Genomic DNA, 22802 nt, shown 5'->3' with positions numbered 1-22802 from the left:
CGACACGGAGGCGTTCGCAAAATTTGCCCCCGTTCCCTGAATATTCATCGACGTGAATACGTTATCTCGTCGCGATAACGTCGACGTTTCGCCCGTTCGCTCTCCCCTGCACGCGTCCATTACGAACTTGGACACTGTAAACGCGAATACCTTCCACGTGCATCCCGATTATCGTCCGTTTTAGGCTCGTGAATGCGAGCGGCAGGTTCGTGGCGTCCGCTCGATCCATCGCCGAGGATGGATTCCGGTGAAAGGGTCACGAATATTGCCAGGATATTGCAGACGCGAGTGAACCACCACGACCGACCAAATAGATCGAAGTTAATTAAGATCGGGCAGGATAGTAGACGCCCTAAAAGCCCGGCAGCTGAGAACTTGGCAATTTCCATGCTGTTTTCTCGTTCGTTTCCACGTATGACAAATAAAGTGCCGACTTAAGCCGTGGATTTCCTGAAACGGGGGATCTTTTTTTTTGTTCTACGATACGCTGCGAGTGTTCGCCGAAAATGGGATATCGTAGAACGCGGTCCTGTTTGCACAACGTGTGTACACGATTTAGCGGAAAACTGACAGAGCAAGCACTCTCGCGGTTCACCCCAATAGAAATGATAATCCGTGGGACGGTGATGCCTGTGCACGCTTCGAATAATCATAGGCTACGCAAAATCGACGATGACTAGAGAGCTTGTACCGCAGTTTGCAACGATTTTGCAACAGGGAAGGCCAGCCGCGGTCGATGAAACAGACGGAGAGACACGAAACTGGCGTGCTCGTCGAAATATTTCCCGCGTATTTACGGAAAAACCAACGCCCCGCTATCAAAAGCGTCCTCTCGCGCGAAACACGCTCGTGTTTCTTCGTTAATTCGGCTAATGGACGCTCGGCTGGGTCGAATCGGGGACGCAAGAGACGCCGGGCGAAATAAAACCGTCACGGGACCTCGATGACACACCAGATAAGAGTGGCTGAAGAAAATATTTAAACGAGCGGAAAATTATCGTTTTTTGTTTGCAAAGCGGCGTGAAAGGTGTTCGTTATGGAGAAAGGATGTCATTTAGATCGGTGACTGGATAGATAGAAGAGAGTAGGAGAATTCTCGATGGTCGCGGTTTAACCGAGTCGGACGACATGCTGAGAATTTCACGGACACCTGGCATTAAATAAAATACCCGATCGATGTCATTATCGTACGAGATCGGTCTCCGCGACATCTCTGTAAAAACCACAATTGGAACGCGTCCTCTCGTCTGCGGATGAAGTAGTCCTCGAATGGGTAGACTCCGGGCAAGACTGCTGAATATCCTTTTTCTAGAGAGGCCGTTCAATTACGATCATCGACCGGTATATTGGAATTATTATACAATCCCTGTGAAATGCAAACGAGCTCCGGATTCTCAGCCATCGGCGCATTAATCGTTGCACGCGAATGCCGTCGCTGTTTATCGTCAAATATTCACCAGTCATCGACAGGGGCCTCGTTATTTCGCGTTGCGATCGCGTCGTCGCTTTGCAGCAGCCCCTGTTAAATATTTGATATCCAGCCGGAGTAAAGAATTTGAAACGGAGAAGGCGTTCGATGAAAGACGAAGAACCTGATCGATGTCTGTCGATTGACGGCACAGACGGAAAAGGGAAAGGTCGTTGCTTAAATAAGTAATCCTCAACTCCGTGCGAGAATCTAACTCAAAGTGGGGTCGTTTCCGTTATACGCTCGTTAGCCGATCTCGAGACGCTTCGAGGATGAAACACGAGTCCCGTTTTACAGAAACGGAAACTTATGGCGACGATGTCGCGTCGATGGTAGATGCTTCGCCTTCTAATTGATTACAATTCAAGGGAGAAGATTCGTTTGGAAAAAGTAGAGTAAACCACTGGAGATATTTGTGGAAGGAGCTCGCAGTTTAAAATGGATCGAAGATGGACAATGTAAGAGGAGGTTGGTTTTCACTCTCGTTGGAACCGGCAGGACCTGCCTCAATCTTTCAGCAGACGCGAGCAGCAGCGTCTCGGCGCGGGTAGAACTGACCGATGATGAATGCGCACTGAGACAGGGATCGATGATACGACTATTTTTCTCGCCACCTCGGAAGTACCCGCTTAGAAACGAGCCGTCGGTGGGGAGATGATTTAAATTCATAAGTTCGCCGAGCTCTGCTCGAAGATTAAGAATGCATCGGTTCCTCGTCCAATTTCCATTCTTCTTTTTTACCCGGCTAAACCCTCCAACCTTCGGTGTCTAAAAAACTAATATTCCTCTTTCTTTCTCCGCAAGGCGACACGCGAGTACCTGGTTTCGTAGAATTATTTAAACCAGAGGTAGAGACACGAAGATGAAAGCAAAGAGGCGGAGAGAGGATGGAACGAGGGACGCGGCAGAAACCGCGAGGTAAATTCTTAAAAGCGTTCGCCGATTCCGCGAACCGTGGCCTGCGAGTTAACGGTTTCGATATAATTCACCATCTGCAGCTATAAATTCTTTCAGCTATAAATCGCATGCTCCTCTGTCTGTATCGCTAATAACAGCGAGGAAATGGCGTGTAACAGGTAGCGTCTTCCGATTCGAACCCGCGTCTCGTCTCGTGGCTCTCTAAGGCCTCTCCTCTCTTCTCGATCGCCTCCTTCGTTCTTCGGTTGCGTTAATCTCCGCGTTGCTCCGCTATCCCACGGATGCAGCGTTAACCGATTAACGAAACACGAGACCCGCTGATCCAGTGCTTTCTCGGTGAAACGCGAATCCACCGGGTCTCGAGCGCTTCCCAACGAAAAAGGGCTGAGTAGCTTTTCCACTCGCGAAACAACAACACCGTTTTGCCGTTTCGACTCACGAGTTTGTTTCTCTCTTCGCGGAAAACAAGGTGTGTTGAAAAAATACAAGCGGACACTTTGTGGCCATTGCCTGCCAACAACAACAACAACGAGGGAAAAGTCTTCTTTCTTTTCGCGTGGAAAGCTGGAGGAAGAACAGTGCCATTCTACCTTCTCCTTTCTTTCGTTCGTTCATTCGTTCCAGTGGGCTTTGTAACGCTGCTCTCGCCTCTTCATGCAGTTCAAAGTGTCACCGATTGTTCCCGAGGCCGGCGTGAGACAGTGGAAAAAAGAGAACACGCGGCGCGGGTTCGAAGGTGGAGATGAGCTCCACCTCGAACGCGGACAATGCCACGGGGGCGACGCAGCCTTTGTGTGTAAAACGACAGAGGTTCCGCGACGCTGTCTTCCATCTACTTACTCCACACCTCTTTTTAACTTTTTCAACCGGCGTCGTAATCGAGAACGGTTTGCTCTGCACGCTGCCCTCTGTAGTTAGACACGTACAGTGTACATCTCCGGCTGTCAGACATTCCAGATTAAATTCTGTGACCGTAAGACGTTCCTTCGGACCGACTCCTAGAGCCAACGGTTTCACCATTCTCTACTTTCTCGTCGCTATAAGCCAGATTAATTTCGTGACTTTCTTAAGATAATGGCCGAGTATCCGTTCAAACGAACAATCGGTAAAAGAACGATCGAAAAATCTCGATAAATCCCGCCTCGGACAAGTCCAAAGTGAAGCAGGAACGTGAGGTTCGTGGCGTTGCACGACTCTTAGAAAGCATGGAATAAAATCGTGATGAATCGTCGCGGTCCGACCACGGGGAACAGATACCCTGATAATGCAGCGACACTTCGACAGCTACCCTTATTTATGACCGTGAAAAGGGAAGCTTTGGTTTAATGGTTCGATCGTCGTTCCTTATTTTCCTCGGCAGGAGAAACTACGGATAAGAAAACCACCTCCAGGCTGCAGACTACAGATCATGCATAGTTTGCATCGTGCCGTACTTTCGCATTGACAACTTTGTAGCTCGAACCCGTTCCACCTAAAAAGCTGCCATACTCAGATTTCTGACATATGTATAGACGTGTTTGAAAGTTGGCAGATATCGATGTCGGTTTCGTGCTAGAAAGTCTCAGAATTTTCATTTATCAACGATGTCGTTCTTCTCTTTTTATAGTTCTATCAGGTTTGCTCTTCGATCGATGGTATTCCCTTCTGTTGCTCTTTGCTGTCTCTGTCTCTTCTATCCGTTTCATTTCTTTCGGTTGTTTCAATTTGTTTTTTTAAGTACACTTGCGTTACCTCCTTTTATTACAATCCCTTCTTTGATGTTTCTGCGATAAACATTTTTTTAATATCGCTGAAATCCCTCTTATTTGCACCATTTCTTGTCGTAAATGTTTCGCGCTCAATGGAACTCGCTCGTCGATGTTCCCCGCTTTTTATCACGGAAATTCCTCCTGGAAAATCCTTTTTGCGTCCACCGAAGCTCCGAATCCGCTTCATCCCGATTGGCTGTCTCGATGACGGTGATACCAAAGAGAAGCTGCTGGATCATACATTATTTCGTACTATTGATCCAGAGCGGACGCGGTTGTGCGTGAAACTGGAAAGGCAACGACCATACACGTTCACGGAAGTTAGGTAGTTGGTCAGAAATGATTTTGGAGAAAGTGACCACTACCGACCGCTGACTGACCACAGGACGGACGCTGTTTCCATCAGCTACTTGGTCAACGGCTAGTCACAAGTGTAAACCAGCTTCCGATATCCCGGTACTCGTGAAGAATCAACAGACAAGGGAATCGTATTCGGTTTCTAAGTTTATACATTCGACGAGCGAATGCATAGAAACCCGAGTAAAAGATCCTACGAAATATTGAAAGTTAATCGAGATGAACGACAGTATTCGGCTATGTCGAATATATATACCGGTAAAGAGGAGAAAATCTATTTCTGTTGAATGTTATAACGCGATGTAACGAAGAGATCCGTTAGGCCAGCCTTATGCCACGGTCAACAACAATCGTCATTTTTGAGAAACTGAATTTCAACGCTACGTACGAGCATCTGCGTGCCAGCGCTCAGATAGTACGTGGGTTATTTTAACGGACTTACAGTACCATGTATTTTTAACGTCATCGCAGCGCTTCTCTTTAGCTCAATAGTCGAGACCTTGTCATAAACCTTGGAGTTTCCAAACGGTCACGCAACGACACGATCTAACGGTTTCACAACTCGTATGTTCTCGGATATTCCACAGGGGTGTAAATTGCACCACCTCGACGTACATCCCCACGTAGCAGTACCGGGGTCTCGTACTTCCTTCCGAAGTGCACAGCGTGCAATGGGAGGGAGGATACGAGGCGTTAAAATGCTGAAATAGCGCGTTCTCGAAAGAGGAATTCCAATGGTAACTGAGAGAAGTCAAGTTAAATCGCTACCTGTCTGCAAATCGGTTCGCACGTCGTTTGAGTATCGTGACAACGTCGCTGTCTCTGCACACAGACATACACATATACGCGTCAATTCTGCGCGCAAATACATTAAAAAATTATGACACGTTTTTTTTTTCTGTTTAACCAATTAGTCGATAACCAGTCGGTATATTTCTAAAAATTAGTTGCAAAACGTTCGAACGTCGTAAATTTCATCGCATCGCGCCAGTTACTCGATGCTTTGATTTAGGATGTCGCTATATCGTAGACTTTAGACCTCCTGCTCCATAAATGGAAGCGAAGAAAAGAAAAAAGGATGAAGCGGTTGGATGGGATTTGAACCTTTAGTCGCGATGAATCGCGCGTTTCTTATCGAAGTATTTTTCCTGTCGAGCGAACGAAATAAGGCGAATACGTGTCGGACACGAGGAGAGTTCGTGACACGTTAACTAGAACACAGGAGGACGGAGCTCTGTTTCCAGCTTTTTCGCTTCCGTTACCGGGACACCTCGCGAATTTCTCCTATTTTCCTAGCGCACAGTACCACGTCGTGGAGTTTTCAGCTCGTCACTACTCGTTAAAAATGTATATTTCGAGATATTATTTCAGAGAAGGAAATGCGACAGCAATTTGATGGCGAACTGATAAATTTATTTGGTGGAAACTATCGATTTTTCGTGCACCGACCGCGAACTCCACTCCACGCTGATACTCTCACTGATAATTTCATTGTGTTTGACACGCGTCCTCGATACCACGGATTTTTTCACAGCGAAGATGCAACCGAGAATCCTTTTAATCGCGTGAAAAATAAACACTCGACCTACGGTCTCAACGTTTAGTCGATGATTTTCTTCCGGAATACCAAGTAATTTTCCATTTAACTAGGAAGTATCTTGTAACTATCGCTGTATTACCGTACGTCTGCCACAGAGATCGTTGTTAAACTACGCTACCAAGCAAGAGTCGATTCACGAGCACAATGACGAATCGTATAAATCTCAGTGGGGACGTAGTCACGTTCTCTCGAAGACGAGACAAACCAGAAAGTCGATCTTATTAAAAGACTGGGCGATCGATATTCGTCTCGCGTGCAAGGTATTCATCATTTTTCCGGCGGATACAGCAGCGGAGAAACGTGGATTTTCCAAGGCTACGTGTAACAATCGACCAGCTGGCACGCCGATTGTTCCGTGACGTCGATCGACTCGAAAGAAAATATAACCACTCGATGCATGCAGCGGCACCGATGAAATTGAGTTTCAAGCCTACGTGACGTTCCCTTCCGTGCCCTTCTTCCTGCTATCCGGCCAGGACGTTTAGGAAACGAAGCTGTCCGTCCTATTCCCTTGCAACTTCGCCGCGGCATGCTACCACGCGTCGAAAGTTTGACTCGACGAACGCCAGCTACCGATAACGTGACGAACGCTTGGAGCTTTGCCGGTAGAAGCAAGCCGATCGGCGACGTAATCGCCGATAAGGGAAAATTTACTACGAGCAGGGGATCGAATATGCTGGTAAAAAATTCCGATCCTCTACATCGAAATCACGACGTTCTTTTTCATTAAAATTTCAAACATCAAAGTTCCCCATTCACTTCAACATGCTTCAACTTTTATCGAAAAAACGAATTGGAAGAAACTTGGTCGCAGGTTGTCGTCGAAAAACGCCAACTTTGAATCGGCTGCAGCCAATCGACCCAAATTTCCTCTATGGCCGGTGACTCCAAAAATTCCATGGAACCTTGCAGCACGACTTTCCCTCGTCGAGGGTCGGATGGAAAAACAAAGCGACCCTCTGTCGGCGACAGTTCCACGGATCTCGAATCGAGTGTTTGTAATTCGCCCCTAAGCGGTCGGTCAACAGACCACGTTCGCGAAACATCGTTCCAATTTTCCATCGAACGCGCTCGATGCTCCGTCTCGAGTTTCATATTGGTCGAAATCGACGTAGCCATAGTCGAGGTAGCTTTCGTGGAAAAATTCTAACGATCGTCGCGTCGGTAGCAGCTGCAACGTTTCGGAATACGATTTCCCGTAAGAGCAGGAGAAATAAGGTTGTAACCGATTCCACGTAGAGACGTCGATCGAAGATCGGCGATTTGCACGCGTCGTACGTTGAACACGCGCGTGTACCGTTACTGAAATCCGCAGTTGCTGTTGTCTCCGCGTAGAAGCTACGCGGAAGACGCTTTGTCTCGGTCGATCGGCCGATACTTTGCTATATTTTCCGCTCGATTCGAGCTGCCGCCTTCCTGCCGCCGTGGACATTTGTCAGACGGCGACAGTGGTCGTTGGAGGTAGTCTAGAAGAACCGAAGAAAGTGGAAGTTGTACGTACTTGAGAAGAGAAACAAAGTCAGTAGCCTGGGATCGAAGACTGGATTATGTGGATCGATTTCTCGCCAATACTCGTCCTCGTATCGGCAGCTTGAAATTTGCAGCTGGATCGAGCAAATGAACTAGCACCGAAAGAGCGTGTCTACGAATAAATGCGACCGTTCCAACCGATCCTCGATCATCGTTACGCCGAAATGACACGAGATAAAAGATGGCGTCGTTACCAGCAATGTACCGACGCTTTCCAGATGCTTTATCCGAGAGTTATAGATCACGCGCCATTATATATCTTGCTCGCGATGGTACACGTCTTTTGAGTAACAGCCGTATCATTCCGCGAGGCAATGCTCTAGAAAATACGTTTCTTCCCCATACCGACACGTCGATGAATTTAACCACAGCTACAGTTATAGTTACTCGAAAGTAGCATTGTCTTCGACACAGAGCAAACGCCTTTTCGTGTTACGAGAATCTCTGTATTTTCGATCAATCGCGGGGAGACGCAATCGCGAAGAAAGACGTCAACGGGTGTCGCAAATTCCCGTTACGATTATAATAATCGACATCACGAGTTGATCGATCCCCTGATTTCCGTTAAGATAATAGGGGTGTTTGAGAGGGTATAACACTGCGATTAACAGGGTTATAAAATTTATATTTTTAACACTTAAGTTACACCGTTGCTTATGATACATATCGTCGACAATGATTTAGGGTATAGAGATGCGGAACACTGGCACAATATTGGTCGGTGATCGAGCAAGGCTCTTAGAGTTTTGTTATAGTTGACGTAGCAATAAGGGAAAAGACAGAACCGAACCCGGTACTGACATCTTGACTATTCTAACGTCGTAGAATAAGTAAAGTACAGTGACGATGCTGTGTCGGAGGAAAGCTAGCGATGGGTGTGTCTAGCGCACGGGACCATCGGATTTGTTCGTGACATTTTGGTCAGGAAAGCGAGGGCAGTATACGTTGCTTCTGATTGGATAAACGAAGGTTGGTGGACTAGGAAGGGTCTTAGCCGCCCTCGATAGAAAGTTGCTAGTGGGAAGCATCGTACGTGAGAAAAACTAACTTGCCCGTGTCAAGCCGTAATAGACAATAATCTTTAGAAAATGATTTAGAAACAAAGATATTTGTTCGGTCTGAAGGACCTTAGCTAGCAAATTACTGAGATTTATCATGGGTCCTTAAGAGTATTAAGGGTACGCAGTAAGGATGAGCGGACATCTGGTTCCCGTTTGGCCCGCGGTGTATGGCCTGGTCTAGGTAGAGTGTCGCCCGACGTAACAATCTCATTTGCTTTGATTTTCGCGATTCTCTTTTCAATTTTCGTTCGATATACTTTTGCACGGAGGAAACTCGCGGCAAAAAGACTCGTGCGAAAAATACCGCGAAAATCGAGACACCATGGCGCGGTGGAAGATAGCGTGTAGCTCGCGTGGCCGGTCGTTGACAAATGGACGCGAGCCAGAGAGGGAAAACAGGCGGCAGTCAGCCGGACAGAGTGACAGGGTGTAAGCTGACTCGTAACTTTTGCAGACGGTTACGCAAATTGCTCTCTCAGACAGCGCGTCTACGTTTCGCGAGGGTGGTCGCGATTTATGGAAATTGGAGGATTCTCGTTGAGCCTCAGCTCCCGTCGGTTATCGTCGACGCGTAAGCGACGCGATGAGTGGCGGTAACGTTCGTCCGATTCGATGTAATCGACGGTTCGTTGGCGAATTCTCTGGAATTCGCGACGAAACAGCTGATCGTTTATCGAGCGATGAAATAGCTAGAAAAACGATAGAACGAAAGTGGACGTGTCGCGTGTGAAAATTGGCTATAAACCGTGGGGTCGGTCGCGTGTAATCGTACAACCGGAGTTCCTTGTTGCTTTGGAAGCTGTTTGGCCGATACCCAAGACACTCGGAACAATTCGTTTCGCCCGAGAAAATGAAAGTTTCTTTCTCCGTGTAAAACTTGTACGGGGTATGTGAGTCTGATAGGAGTTGATTCTACGAAGCTCGTGGGACTAAGCTTCGCTCGTTTCGAATCGTCGAATCGGTTTAGCGAAGATAGTTGGAAGACAAAGACGATATCTTTACATAATATTACATCCTACTAGATTTTACTAAATTTTGATAACTAGATTCTACCGTAAAGGGACGATAATTTGTTAATTTTAAATTAAATATAAAGTCGAAGAATGCGCGAGCAAATTGATACGCTGCATTTTCGCGTAATGGACAGGCAGCGAGTTAAGAAAGTTGTCGCTGGTTAATTAGCACCTGACGCAGCTGTGATTTAATTACGGGAAAAAGCTTGGCGTACGTGTAATACGATTTTTTTGCCCCGAGCTGGCTCATCCTCGTGGAAAAACCCGATGGATCTGGTAATGAATACCGCTGCACTCCGCGATCGTAATGGTATGCATAACGAACTGTATTGTACAGCGAGCAATCGTGTCGCAAAGTTTTTTTTAAGCTTGAAAAAAAGAAAAAAAGAAAGAAATAAAGGAACGACAAGACGAAAGAAGCTCCGCTGGTGCAAAAAACGGTACGCGAGCATTAATTACATTTGTTAAGGACCCAGTACATAATTTCCCTAAGTTTTTGAAGCCTCGGAACTAAGTTGAAATCAACGACGCAATGAATTTACGGTTACGCGGTCGTCGAGGCTAGCAGGTGCGAAAAGGAGGACGTCGATGTTAGCGAGGAAGGACGACGCGTAAAAGGATACTCTAGTTTAGACCGGCCATATTTTGGACCAGTTACAAACGACGACGTTAAACTTGGGCCGTGGAAACCCAGCTAACTAATCGATGAAACTTCGCTGGAATATTTAAATAGAAATGTTCAACTCCGAGTAGGTTACTTCTTAAAATCGTGCTTTCGTCGAACAAAAGCTGATACATTGCGAAGCTACTCTGGTATCTTCGTTACAGCCGGACAACTCGAAATCGCCGAGTCGCGAATAAACGTGTCTATTGCCGATTCACGTCGATTTGCATGTAAAACCGCGGAATCGTTAGCGGAGAAAACAATGGCAGTGCGACGAAATTCGAGCGAAATGCCGTGTTCGGCCTGCGGAGAACAATAGCCGAAGGATCTTCGCACTTCTACCAGAACTCAACAGGTTTTTATTCGCGGCGACTGGTAACGCGTCGTTTATGAGTCCGTGGCCCGATAAATCTGTCGTTATCGTCGCCGATCCTGTTCTTTATAAAAAAGAAAAATGCCTCGTTCTCCGGCGAATTTCCATCTATTTGCACTGTCGAGCAGATGCGTGAGCGGTTTATTCGCGGACCAACGAACAATAGACAGATAAAACCACCGACTAAAAGCAGCCCCTCGCAACCGGCCGTGCTCGCGAAACATTGGTCGATCGTGGCTTCGATTTACCATCGAAAACCTCGAATAAACCATCTCGACGATTCGGTTCTTCTGTCCGTTTCTCGCCGCAAGAAACTTCTTCCAGCCTCCTTGGAGAGATATCGAGCCGATTGCACGAGTATTCGTCAAAGAACGATTTCATTTCGATAGACTTCTGTTTGATTTCTGGATACATCGAATGTATATTTCAGAGGTCGGTATAGGCGGTGGTATCGAAGTTTAGTTTCTTGCCAGGCTGTTGCCATGTACGTACGTTAGAAACGGCGATACCGCTGCGAAGGGTGAAGGGTTGGTTAGAGTTTGCGTGCAAAGAGGACCGGATGATTAATCGCATTTTCGAGCCGGCTCGTGCTTCGTTGTTGCTGCGCCGTTTTGGGAGAATCCGGCTGGCAACGGTGCTTTGGTTCTATCTACTCCGGCGGTGTTTTGTATTTTTAAATTCACCTCCCTTCTCCGGCAATATTTTATTTTGAATAAGCTACGCGGATGAAAAAGATAAAATACACCGACGTTGTGCTAAAACGAAACGACCCACTTTCGATCGAATAAACGCGAGAATTGCATGTAAACCGGACGTCTCAAAGTCCAAGTTTATTCAACGAAAGAAACACCGTCCTCTCGGATAGCTACGCCATCAACGCGCATGAAAACGCTGGCGTAACGAAACGTTTCGGAAATCACGTGAGAAGCGACGACAAGGTTTGTCATTCGGTAAACGGCGAACGGAAAGCTTTTATGGCAAATTGTATTTCGGTCGAGAGGCACGTTGTTGAATACGAGCCCGCCGGAAAACAAAAGACCAAGTAACGTCGCTCGATATTTCCTGGCCCATGGAAAATGAAATTCTCGCGTTCGCTCTCACCCTGGACACTCCAACGTTCCCACGTTCACGTTAATTTATTTATCTTTGTTACCGCGACGATGTCTCGGAGATCAACTTCGTCTGCAAGAAACAAGGAAAAGGATACCACGGAGGAGATGTTCCCCTTTACTTTCGGCCTGGACGCGAGCGAACATTTTCCGGAGCTTCCATCCAGCCAACTCTAGGAATTGAGTGCTTTCGCGACGAGATTTTACACCCTCGTAAAACCGGTTATCGAGAACGTAGTCCCGATTCGGAGCTTGCACGTTTGCTCCTTTCGTTGGAACTTCGCGAACTCGTGTCTCTAAACAGTCACAGGCTACGTAAGAGAGGAATCCGCAACGAAGAAGTTCCGTTTGCCCATTAATTAACCCGATAATAACTCCATCTGCCATAAACCGAGAATTTTCTTCGAGAAAAGAGTCACGAGCTCGTGAATTCTTCCCGAAACCTATCGTATCGTTCATCGAGGTTTTCCAAAGTTTATTGGATTTGCTACCGCCGCTGGATACCACCGAATTCGTGCAACGATGGCGAATCACAGCGCCGGCGAAGAGAGGAGCGCTCCGTCCGCTGGACAAATACGATTTTCGGCTTTCAACGGGAACGAAAGTTCTCATCTTGGTTCGTTAGGGCGATAAGTAAGAGGAACGGTCGCCTGCAGGGTAAAGGAACGCCGGGATTTTCGAATTACCGATAGCAAAAAAGACCGAGGAAGCGAAAGAAGGAGAGAGAGAGAGAGGTTGGCTCTCTCGGACGCGAACTAATCTCTTTAATGCGGCCTTAAACTGGCCGCCTCGGACTGTCGAGGGGAACGAGTGGCCCTCGAGACTCGATAAGCCCTAAGAAGGAAGGATTAATCCCCGAGAAGAATATTCAATTGTGAAATTCGCTTTCTCGGGTAATTGTTATCCGGCGTTGGTATCGCGTTGCGCAATTACCACTCGGTTGTCGCGGTTAATGTGGCGGAAGGGCGGAAAGAAAACGCGGCCCGGGAGGCAAATAACCGGGGAATGGCGGGCGAAAGAAACGCTTTCAGCGTTTTCTTCGTTACGCGATGCAGTCTGCCGGGAGAAGTTGAAAATGCGGCGAATCGCGAGCTCGCTTAATTTCCGTGGCGCGTGAAATTAGGTGATTCGGGCGGGGGTTGGTCCGCGCGTAATGTTGTTCCATATCGTGGGAGAAAAAGCCGAGAATTTTAATTAACGATCCGAGTGCCCAGCCCTCGTGACGTCGGAAGAACACGTCGACTTTCGAAAACAGAACCCGACGCTCTCCTTCGTCGATTCTATTAAACTTCCGCGTTACAACGTTACAGAGGAGATGATGAACTTTCGATTACGCGCCTCCCGGAGGAAACCGTGTCTATTTTCTAGCGAAAACGAAGGCTTATCGAAGTTTCGTAAAAAAAAAAAAAATTTGGGTCGCCAACGAAGAATCGTTTCTAGCAATAAAGTGAAGAATTTCGCTCCAACGTCGCCGTAATTGGATCGGAGAACAGGCGAATTTTTAGTCGCAGCAATACGCGAACCTCGACACGTTCACGCGGAACGCGCCGTGGCTACGCGAACGAATACGAGAATCTGTTGAATAAAGAATTTAAAAACTTCCCTTTGAATGTCGGGTACAAAAATATATGACCTAATTTACTTGGGAACGACAGAGTCGAAAAGAGGAGAAAGAAATTCGATCCTTGGAGGACCGACGGATCGATTTGGAAGATTAACTGCTCGAGTAATTGCATTTAGAGGAATCGGCGGCCAACCTTGGCAGACCGACGACTTCCAATGGCTGCCACTATTTTTCCTCGAGAGACGTTACAAGATTGTTAACCGTGAAACGAGGCTCGCCTTGCCTCTCGTAGAACCTTTGCCGTACGTTCTTATCACGGTACCATGTGGAGCATAGAAACTCGTCAACTGGCAATGGAAAAATGAGCAAGAAACACGACAAAGTCACCTTGTCAGATCGATCTCGCGCCTTTCCATATTAGGTTCAAGCTACGACTCGACGATATCGAAACAGCTCCGTAGGAATATCGATCTACATCGTCATCGTCCTTTCCAACATACAAAAGCGAACCAAAGATGATAATTTTAATGTCGCCTGTTTCGGTTAATTCGCCGCGGAGACTTTCGTGTTCGCCTCGTACCACTGGTTTTCGTGTAATCTATTGGATTTTAAATCGAAGATTAATCGAGCGTCGAACGTGTCCAGAGACCATAAACGAAGATCTTATCTGGCCAGAAGAGGAGGAAGATTAGGAAAATTCCTGAGGAAGATGGTAAACGTGAGAACGGAATCGAGGCACGGGCCACACCGTTCATCGTATATATCGGGATCTAAATAACGTTCTGACGTTTTAAACCGGCACGATCGGCCTTTCTAGCCTTTATCTCTTGAAAATTTGATATTCCTATTCGCCGTAGTCCGTAGGTCATCTATTAAAGGTTTCCTCGACTCGCTATCGGGACTCCCTTTTATTATCACCTTTTCATCATCGCGATTAAAAGGCTTTCTCGATCGATTCATCGATTTTAAGCAATCCGAAAGAAGATTAAATTAAGCTACTTTCGATCAGGCTAATGACCAACAACGAGCTCGGTATACCGATCTTCGACGAAGATCGCTCGTCGTTTCTTCTTTAGACAGCGTTTCTACGTAATGGATATCGCATGAAATGAAAATATCCGATGGCCATTCGCGTGTGGTAGAGAAAACTCGTTCATTACCAATGACCCTGACCGACTAACAGAACCATGGGGCAAGTTTTTGTCGTAAGTTACCCCTCGCGAATCCTTCCCAGAGCCGTTCATCGATTAAAACGTAACAGTCTCTCCTAGTTTTTGGCTACCTGTGTATTTCATAGCCGTTTAGACGGTGGGTAACCTTTGCGCGAAACTCGTGCTTCGGTGTATTACAGCCGCGACTACGAGATCCGAGGCTTTCGAGCTTAAAGCGTATTTAGCAGTAATAACATTGGTAGCTGCGAGCAAGTTAGGGAGAAATATAGGACAGCTGGAAATCGCAAACTGAAAAGTTTGGATGGATGTGGAGTTTCTATGTGCGTTGGCAAGGTAATTAAATGTCGTGAAAGTACATAGGCGGAATGGGGTAGTCAGAGCGAGAGAAACGCAGTCGACAAAGAAAAAGAGAGGATGCTTAAACGCGAGAGCGTATGCATACAAAACGGTCACGTTGTATCCGCCCGTGAAATAAAGCCGCGATATTGTTAGCTCTGCTCTACAGGTACAAAACCTCTTGGTACAGATGCATTACACACGTAGTAGAACACGGACAATAGCCATTGAATTATCGTTCTCCGAGCGATAGCATCGACTCGGCCTTATCGCCAGTTTCGCGACACGACCGGACCACGGAAAAGTAGCCGACCTGTATCATCCGTACAAATTACACTGGCGATCTCACGCAGTCTCTCGAAAGCCTTGGATACCTAAAAACCACCCCCTCTGGGGAGAAACACCGCGCGTGTCACGTTCGCGCATCGCTAACGTGTCGAAATCAAAACCGTGAATGATTGGCTTACTGTGAACCATTGCAGCCCGCTCCTGCCTCGTATGCCGTGGATCGTCTCGCGGATCATCGGAACCGGCTGAACAGCTGTCACGAGGCTGGCAAAGAGCTCGAAGGACGCGCGACTAAGAGAAGAGAGATAAAGGAGAGAGAGGAAACCGGTCCGCTAATACACCGTGCCGCGCTCGTCGACCAACTGCGTGGCTTTGCGGCCGCCGCGAGTGTCGAGCCGCGCTCATCGCCGAGCTCGACTCTGTTCGGCTGCGTTCGGCCTTGTTCGACTTCGGTATTCGGCGGTATTCGGCCGACCACCGAAATGCGTCGAGCGCGGCGCACTCCCTTGCCGGTTAGCCGGTAACTTTCACGAGGGATGCATGGACAGAAACCGAATTAAATTGATTAGGATCTTCATCGGATCCCCGGGACCGACGAATTACCTCCACCAGCTGCATATTATGCCAGACAGTGCGATAGACTCAGCCATAAACCTCTGCGCGGACAGAAACGCGTCGCGTAATTCGATTTTCGCGCCGATTCGCGTCCGGCAGGACAACGCGCGTGCTACGTTCGATCGAGCGCGTTTCGGGATGTTGATTTTTCGGCTTGTCTAGGATTAACTCGATTCTTCCGCGATGTTGCAACGATATACATTGTTCGTGGATTTGGTGGAGAGCTGGGAACGCCCAACTGCTCTTCGGACACTGTTAATCGGATCGTGCGAGTTATCTAAGCCATCCCCATTATGGACGATAGTAGCTGGAGATATTTGGGTTATGAAATCTGTGAGCGAGCTTTGCGGTGTATATATATATTTACTGTCTATTACTTAACGGGACGCTGTTTCAACTTTCACAGCCATTATATCGCAGAGATCTCGTGGAGAAGATACTTCTTTCCCCAATTTAGGGGATCTTTCTCTTCGTTGGCCGACGTCGAAGAAAAACGCCGATAAGAAAACAGACGCGAAACGGATGGTTCCGGCCAGTAGACTATCATTCCGTACACGCTACGGTTAATTACACGTACGTCCTCGGTTCTCCTGTCGTGTAATTCCCCTGGTTCCTGAGAAAAACGTAGCATCTCGGTAAAACTGGATCTCGAACGAGCTTCTCGACTCAACGGATAAAAATAACGGTTCGCTTGCAACCCTGTATATTATTCACGGTGGATATGAATTATTTACGAAAGTCTCCAAGTAAAGTTGGCCAATTTTTACGGAGTACCGCCTTTGTTCGATGGAATTATTCAATTGCAACTTCCGATTTGAATAAATCTTTCCGAACCTTTCCTTTTTGTCCTCGTATATCTATGTAACCGTAAATCGTGCGATCGCGCGTGCAATTGAAAAGCGTGGATAATTAAAATTGCATCTCGTGCGAGTTCGAGTCGGCGGAACGAAAATATTCCTGGCTGTAAAAATCGAAACGTTGTACAATGCGCAGGGAGACGGTGAACGAATTGCACGCATAGTAGCCGAGACTGCAGACATCTGGGTTCTACGTTATAACGCACGTATTCCAATCACCTAACGCGTTCCATAATTCGGCTGCTGAAATCCCGATGCTGTCGGCCAGACGGATTGGCCTGCATAATGAAGCGTTGTAAGGGTAACATACGTCCCTCTATAGTCTTCCTCTTGTCTCTGAACACGTGCAACTTGGTGCGAAAGACGATGATCGATCTCGCGCTACGCCACCCACGAACCTCCAAAATTCGACTAAACCTGACCACCTAAACTCCAAAGCAGCTGCTTCATTTCGCTAAACAATCCGTCGTAAGTTGTAAAGCGCGTGACGACTGCGCACGATGATTCACGGTTTTTTTACGCGAGGGAATAAGAGGAAACAATGGTGAAGGAAGGTGTTAAGCAAGAATGTAACCGGTTGCCGTGACCAGGGTGCGAAAATCTGCCGTGAGATTGATTCGATCGACTCGAGGAAGCTTTGAAACTTCGTGGCGAAGCCCGGCAGGTTCGTTTAATCGACAATGTGCCAGACGAGTTCGTGGGAGAGACCAGGAGAGAGCTGCAGGTTCGTTAACTGGGATCGCGTTCTTCGCATTGTCGCAGCGATTGCGCAATTTCCAACGTGAACTTTGTCGCGCCACGGAGTTTAAACAACGCCTTCGAGGCCAACACCCGCGTTAGTCCTCTCCAATTACGGAGCTTCCGGTCTGAACGCGACTCGTCGCGCCGCGCCGTGTTACCCGTTCGTTTTCGTTGCTCCGAACCGACTCCGAGGTCTTCCTTCGATAAAAAAAAGAACCCGCGTGTTCCATCAAAGTCGACCACCTTCGTGGCCCACGTAATCCAATGAATAATTCAAGCAATCTAAATGACGTTCGAAATGGAGAAAATCAAGGTAATTCTACGGGTTTTCTATCAAACCGTTCGCGTAGAACGCGTGTCTGCAAGCTGTGTCGTGGCTAGGTGGTTTATACACGGTCAGGTTACCGGTTTTAAGACTCTTTAATCTTTTAAGGACCGAGCTTTAATCACCGGGACTTATCCTTTCTTAAAGAGCACTTCTTTTCACTCGCAATTCTATCCCTCAGTTCCTTTCAGTTTCTTTTGTCGTTGCTTTTCCGACGGAGAAGCGCAGGTTTTTGGAGCGAACTGTTAACAAAACGCTCGATCATTTGTCGATGCTCGTATTGTAGGCGATCCGCGTAGTACAGGCAAATTTTCAGTCGGTTACATTACGCCAACAACGAGTACACAAAGCTCGATTATATCTGTATAACGATTTCGAGCGGCTTATTGCTTTGTCGACCGTTTATTATCGAATGGATTGGGGAAAGCGGATTCGGCCAGCCGGATCCGAAAAGCCGACAGCTAATATTTTTACCGGGCGCGCAATGAAATTTCGCGCAATCTGTCCGTACCTTTCTCCTGAACCGCGCGACCGTGTTTTCCGCCGTTGTTCGACCCGCTGTGCACCGTACAAAAATGCGCGTGAAACGATAAAAAAGTAACGTCGCGTTAAAGGCTCGCCGAAACGAAATTTTCCGCCGTGACGAGCATACACGACAGTCGAATGCAGGCTAAGTTCGTTCAGCGAATATTATTTTAACGAGATTCGCTTGCGTCTATCCTCCGATCGCGATTCAAACCACACCGCGTCATCGCGCTGCTTCGTTTGTTCCTGGTTTATTTTAGAAGATCTACCATAACTTTCTTCGTGTTCGGCGTTGCAGCTCGCTGCCATAGCACGCCAGCGATTTATTTTAAAAGTAACGCAGTGGAACTTGGTTTGTACGAAGTACGGTTGATACGATCGCGCCACCGTAAATTCCCTCTCGTAAGATTAAGTAGGTACACGTTGATTAATTGGCATCTCGACTCGGTGTATTCATTGTTTCGTGAATCATGGCAAAGGAACGAGCAACCGTTCGACATCGTAGAAGAAATTTTATCATTTCGTTCGCTCAACTCGCATAGCATCGGTCCGAGAGAAAACCGAAAAACAGGTAACGCAGTAAGAAGAATTTCCAGGAATTTTCTCTCCTCTGACCCAGTTTCGCGACGAGACCAGCGACCAGAGACAGGTTATGCTAGTTAGCTTGCCCGGATAATGAATGGCGCGCAAATGTCAACGGAACCAGCTCCACCTCCACTCGACGCGCTCCTATCGATACGAGTTATTTACATAAGCGTTTCGTGCTCGTATCGTACACGGCAGATATGCCATTAATCGTGGTAACAAGAACGAAATCGATGGGGCCGAGGAAAGACGTGGATAACGCGCGAACGAGCGATTCTCCCGGAGAAAGGTGGATCGCTCTTGAAAATCGTTATCAAATTTACTCGTCCGGCAATTGGGTCGGTGATGTTTTTCCAGCAATTTCTGCTCCACCAGTTTTTACGTTGCTCTTTGTGTTCCCCGGCCTTTTTGATGCCTTCATTGATCGACTCTATACATACTTCATCGCTGATTGTAATTGGACCGTTCCAAAAATGGGACGGAGAGGTAATTATCAAAATTGAAGCGAGTTGATTGAAGCCGAATTGCATTCTACTCGGAGGATTTCTTGGAAAAAGGGACGATAATGTACGATGAAAGCTATCCCACGACACTCGAAACGCGTTCCACGAGTATTCCTTAAACAAAGGAGTTTCTAGGACCCTCGACCGGGTCCCCTAATTTCCAAAGTCGAAGGAAAACAGACCTTCCGCTCTCGTAGTTCTTTCCCACAATCGCACTCGTCTCTGGTTTACCACCACTGTACAACCATATCAGTTTCCATGCGCAATGAAGACAGTTTCGTGTTTATCGTTTTTCCAGGATCTCGGAATCGCGTAACATCTCTTCGAGATCTAGTTCGCTGATCTGTCGGATCTCGACGTAGTCGGTTGGGAAGAACCTTGGATCGAAGGCTTCACGCAGGGCTGGAAGCTCGTGCGTGCTCGCCGATTGACGTGGGAAGATGGAAGCGTGTAATTGAGCGAGTGAAAATGATCACGTTTCCTTCCTCCGTCGAATTCCTGGCTCGTGGAAACGTCATAATTTCGTTTCGCCCGATTCCACGACCGTCTTTCAACGCGATCTTTCGTCTTCCAGACGAAAGATAAGTCTATACGCCCGCGTGTAACTTTGGCTCGCGTGAAAATTGGGTCGCGTTTCGAAATTCTCGCCAACTAATTAACGAAACTTGCCGATACGTGCAGCGCGTAATATTCGCGCTGAAACGGTGCCGGTGCCGGCCTTGCGTTCGAAATATTCTATAATAACTTGGAAGTCTCCCTTCGGTGATTTAATTTTACGAAATAGCACGATTATAACGAGTATGCACGGGTATTCGAACGTAAATACTTTTGCGATAATCGAATTTCACGACTCTTTATGTCGTTAGCAGAACTCGATCGAATCCAGGGAACGATCTGTAATCGGTAATTACCGGTCGGTTCTATGCGATTATTTCCAGCGAATATTTTAGCAGGCGACCGCACGGTAATCCGATAACGGCATTCACGAGCGTGTCCCTTCGACCAAAAGCGAGCGTTGCCTCGTTACGTCGTTTTTACCGCGCGAGAAACCACCGACGAGCGAAATAAACTCGAAATATCGTAGAGCCGGTTACGCGGCTCTGCGGTTTGCGTATTAACCGCGTTGCTGTTGCTTTCGTTATCATTTCTGCCTGTGTAACTATGCCGCTTCGACTATGTCAAAATCGATTTTCGTAGAACGAGCAGCAGAACGAGAGGATCGATCGAAGAAGCGAGGAAAACACGATCCTCGTCTACTTGAGAATTCGAAGAAAAAACTTTGCGGGAAGCGAGCCACTCTCGACGAGAGAGAGAGAGAGAGAAGGAAAGAGAGAAAGTGATTCTCCGTCGTGTCCGGAGCGCAAATTGCAAGGAAAGTCGGGGACACAAAAACGCGCGTCATCCATAATCGTTTAGGACGTTCGAAGAGCGATCACAGGTCGTTCTCGGTCGTCCACGCTGTTACGATCGCGGTGGCTTCCGTCGTGAACAGGGGAAAGTTGCTCGGCGTTTAATTTAAGCCGAGAACGACCGACCGAACTCCTTAACCCGTCGATCGCGACGTCGTTAAATAGTTTCGTCAGGGAACTCGGTTAGACGAGTGTCGCGCGCCGAACGAAACTCACAGCTAGATGCGGCTGAGAGATAATCTCCCAATGAGAACCACGTAATTCCGAAATGTGGATGTATCTACGCCGAGCGCCGAACCGCTCGGTTAATTAAACCCACTGACTGAAATCATTAAGATAATTGCACTCGTACCAGGAGCGTCGAGGAAGCCCATATCGAATCCCAGCTCCAATGAAACGTTCCACCGTTCGAATCTGTTAGCCCGAAACGCGGGCCCATTGGTCGATAGGGAATGGGAAATATTTTATTATCGGTAGATTGCGAGGTTCAGGCCCGCGGCCAACGTTGATTGATAAATTAATGGGAAACGAACGAACGCAGCGTCCCGAACCGTTTAAACGACCGGTTGTCGCTCTCAGCTTCTGTCTTTCTTTCTCTCTCTCTCTCTCTCTCTCTCTCTGTTTCTGTTCTCTCGCTGCTTGACAAGAAACATTTTATTCCCGCGTTCTTTCTGCTTCCGTTCGCCCCGTGGAAATGCGTGTTTTTTAATTACTCGCGGTCCGCGACACAATGCTGTGCCGTCGTGAGCGATCGACCAAACTTGACAGTCATTTACTTCTTTTTCTTTCGCCCGCCTTTTTTTCCTAACAGGAAACAGAGCATTCACTGGCGGACAAACGCTCGTTACTCGCAGCGGGTGCCGCAGCGGGTCTGGACGAACAAGAGTCTTCGGACCACACCAGTCTCCGCCACTGTCGTGACACGAAACAGAGCCACGTTGATTGCAACGTGGAAAAAATAGGACCTTTGTGTACGGTTTAAGTCGATGCTCTCGTACTCTCGTACTCACCAGTTCGTTTTCGCCGTGAAAAACAAACAAACGGCTCGGATACCGTATCCTTTTTTCTTTTTATTAGTTGTTTACATTCATAATTTGCCCAGTTTGGACATTTGGTAGAAGTTCTTAGCTGTTAGATTATCACATGGGTGGCTACTCCCAGTGGGATACCATCTTCGTGTTTGTTAGGTTGTGTCCTTTGTCAGGTCTCCTACGTGTTTCCTTTTCAGTCTTCTATCCATGTTTGAGGTGTTGATCGTTTCCACAGATAGCCGGCCGTATCCTTGCTCGAGATGGACGACGATTATTCTCTTTTCCTCTCGTGGAGTTTCGCGAGAACTTTACGATCTCGTGACGTTGTGCAGAGAATGGGAAAGAAAGTGAATCTAATGGAGTTTTGGGCGTCGTCGACGAATCGACGTTTCGTGACAGACGTTCGTGCACTCGCGGGAAAACGAAAGTGAACTGGAGCGTCACTCGCTTTTTAGTTGCGCGATGGCTAAACGTCACGGAAGAATTCCCGAACGTGTCGTGATTTTTCACCAGCCCGAACAGACGAACGATCTCTAATTCTATCGACTGAAATTTCGTTCGAGTCCGGCGGGAATTGGGAACCTAGTTTCCCCGCAATGAAATTATATTGCGAGCAAGTTAAATATTATTATTTCCCAGTTATGCTCTGCCTCTGCTTCCTAGTCCACAAACTCCTCCCCCTCGGCGAAGATAATTCTTGAGTGGCTGAGAGCGAAACAATGGGGCGAGTATTTCTACGACCTACATTTCAAGCGAGCATTTGATATTTAAATACGTGGCCTGAAGCTCGACCCGGCCTTTACCTTCATTCCTTTAATCAGTACCCGATTTCCTGGCGTCTTTTCGCGGACAAAGAAGAACTCGCGTCCGCCTATGCTCGACTATCGCGCTCCGTTTGTTCAAAACCGATGCAGCATAGGATCGATCGCGTAACCGCGTCCACGGAACAAAAATAGTATAAGAGAACGTCGGTAAAATTCACCATTCTCGTTCGTCTCGACGATGGTGTC

General features: G+C 47.4%; 1 protein-coding gene across 6 annotated transcripts in view; it reads right to left on the bottom strand.

The window, feature by feature from the left end:
* LOC117232218 (putative uncharacterized protein DDB_G0271606) overlaps nt 1-22802 on the bottom strand; it is a 108243-nt gene that overhangs the window by 40039 nt on the left and 45402 nt on the right. Inside the window, exon 1 of one of the 6 annotated variants that reach the window (XM_033491452.1) lies at nt 15381-15573. The exons of 3 other annotated variants lie outside the window; for them this stretch is intronic. In XM_033491452.1, the coding sequence (XP_033347343.1) occupies nt 15381-15437 (57 nt within the window). In that variant the 5' untranslated portion in view covers nt 15438-15573. Of the gene's footprint in view, nt 1-5259; nt 5277-15380; nt 15574-22802 lie in introns of those variants that run through there. 2 more of the 6 variants (XM_033491448.1, XM_033491451.1) reach the window with 2 other exon arrangements.

The sequence above is a fragment of the Bombus vosnesenskii genome, unplaced genomic scaffold (assembly GCF_011952255.1).
Source record: "Bombus vosnesenskii isolate JDL3184/JDL3185 unplaced genomic scaffold, Bvos_JDL3184-5_v1.1 scf7180000013285, whole genome shotgun sequence".
In the NCBI taxonomy this organism is placed as follows: domain Eukaryota; kingdom Metazoa; phylum Arthropoda; class Insecta; order Hymenoptera; family Apidae; genus Bombus; species Bombus vosnesenskii.
This window is presented reverse-complemented; position numbering and strand designations above follow the sequence as displayed.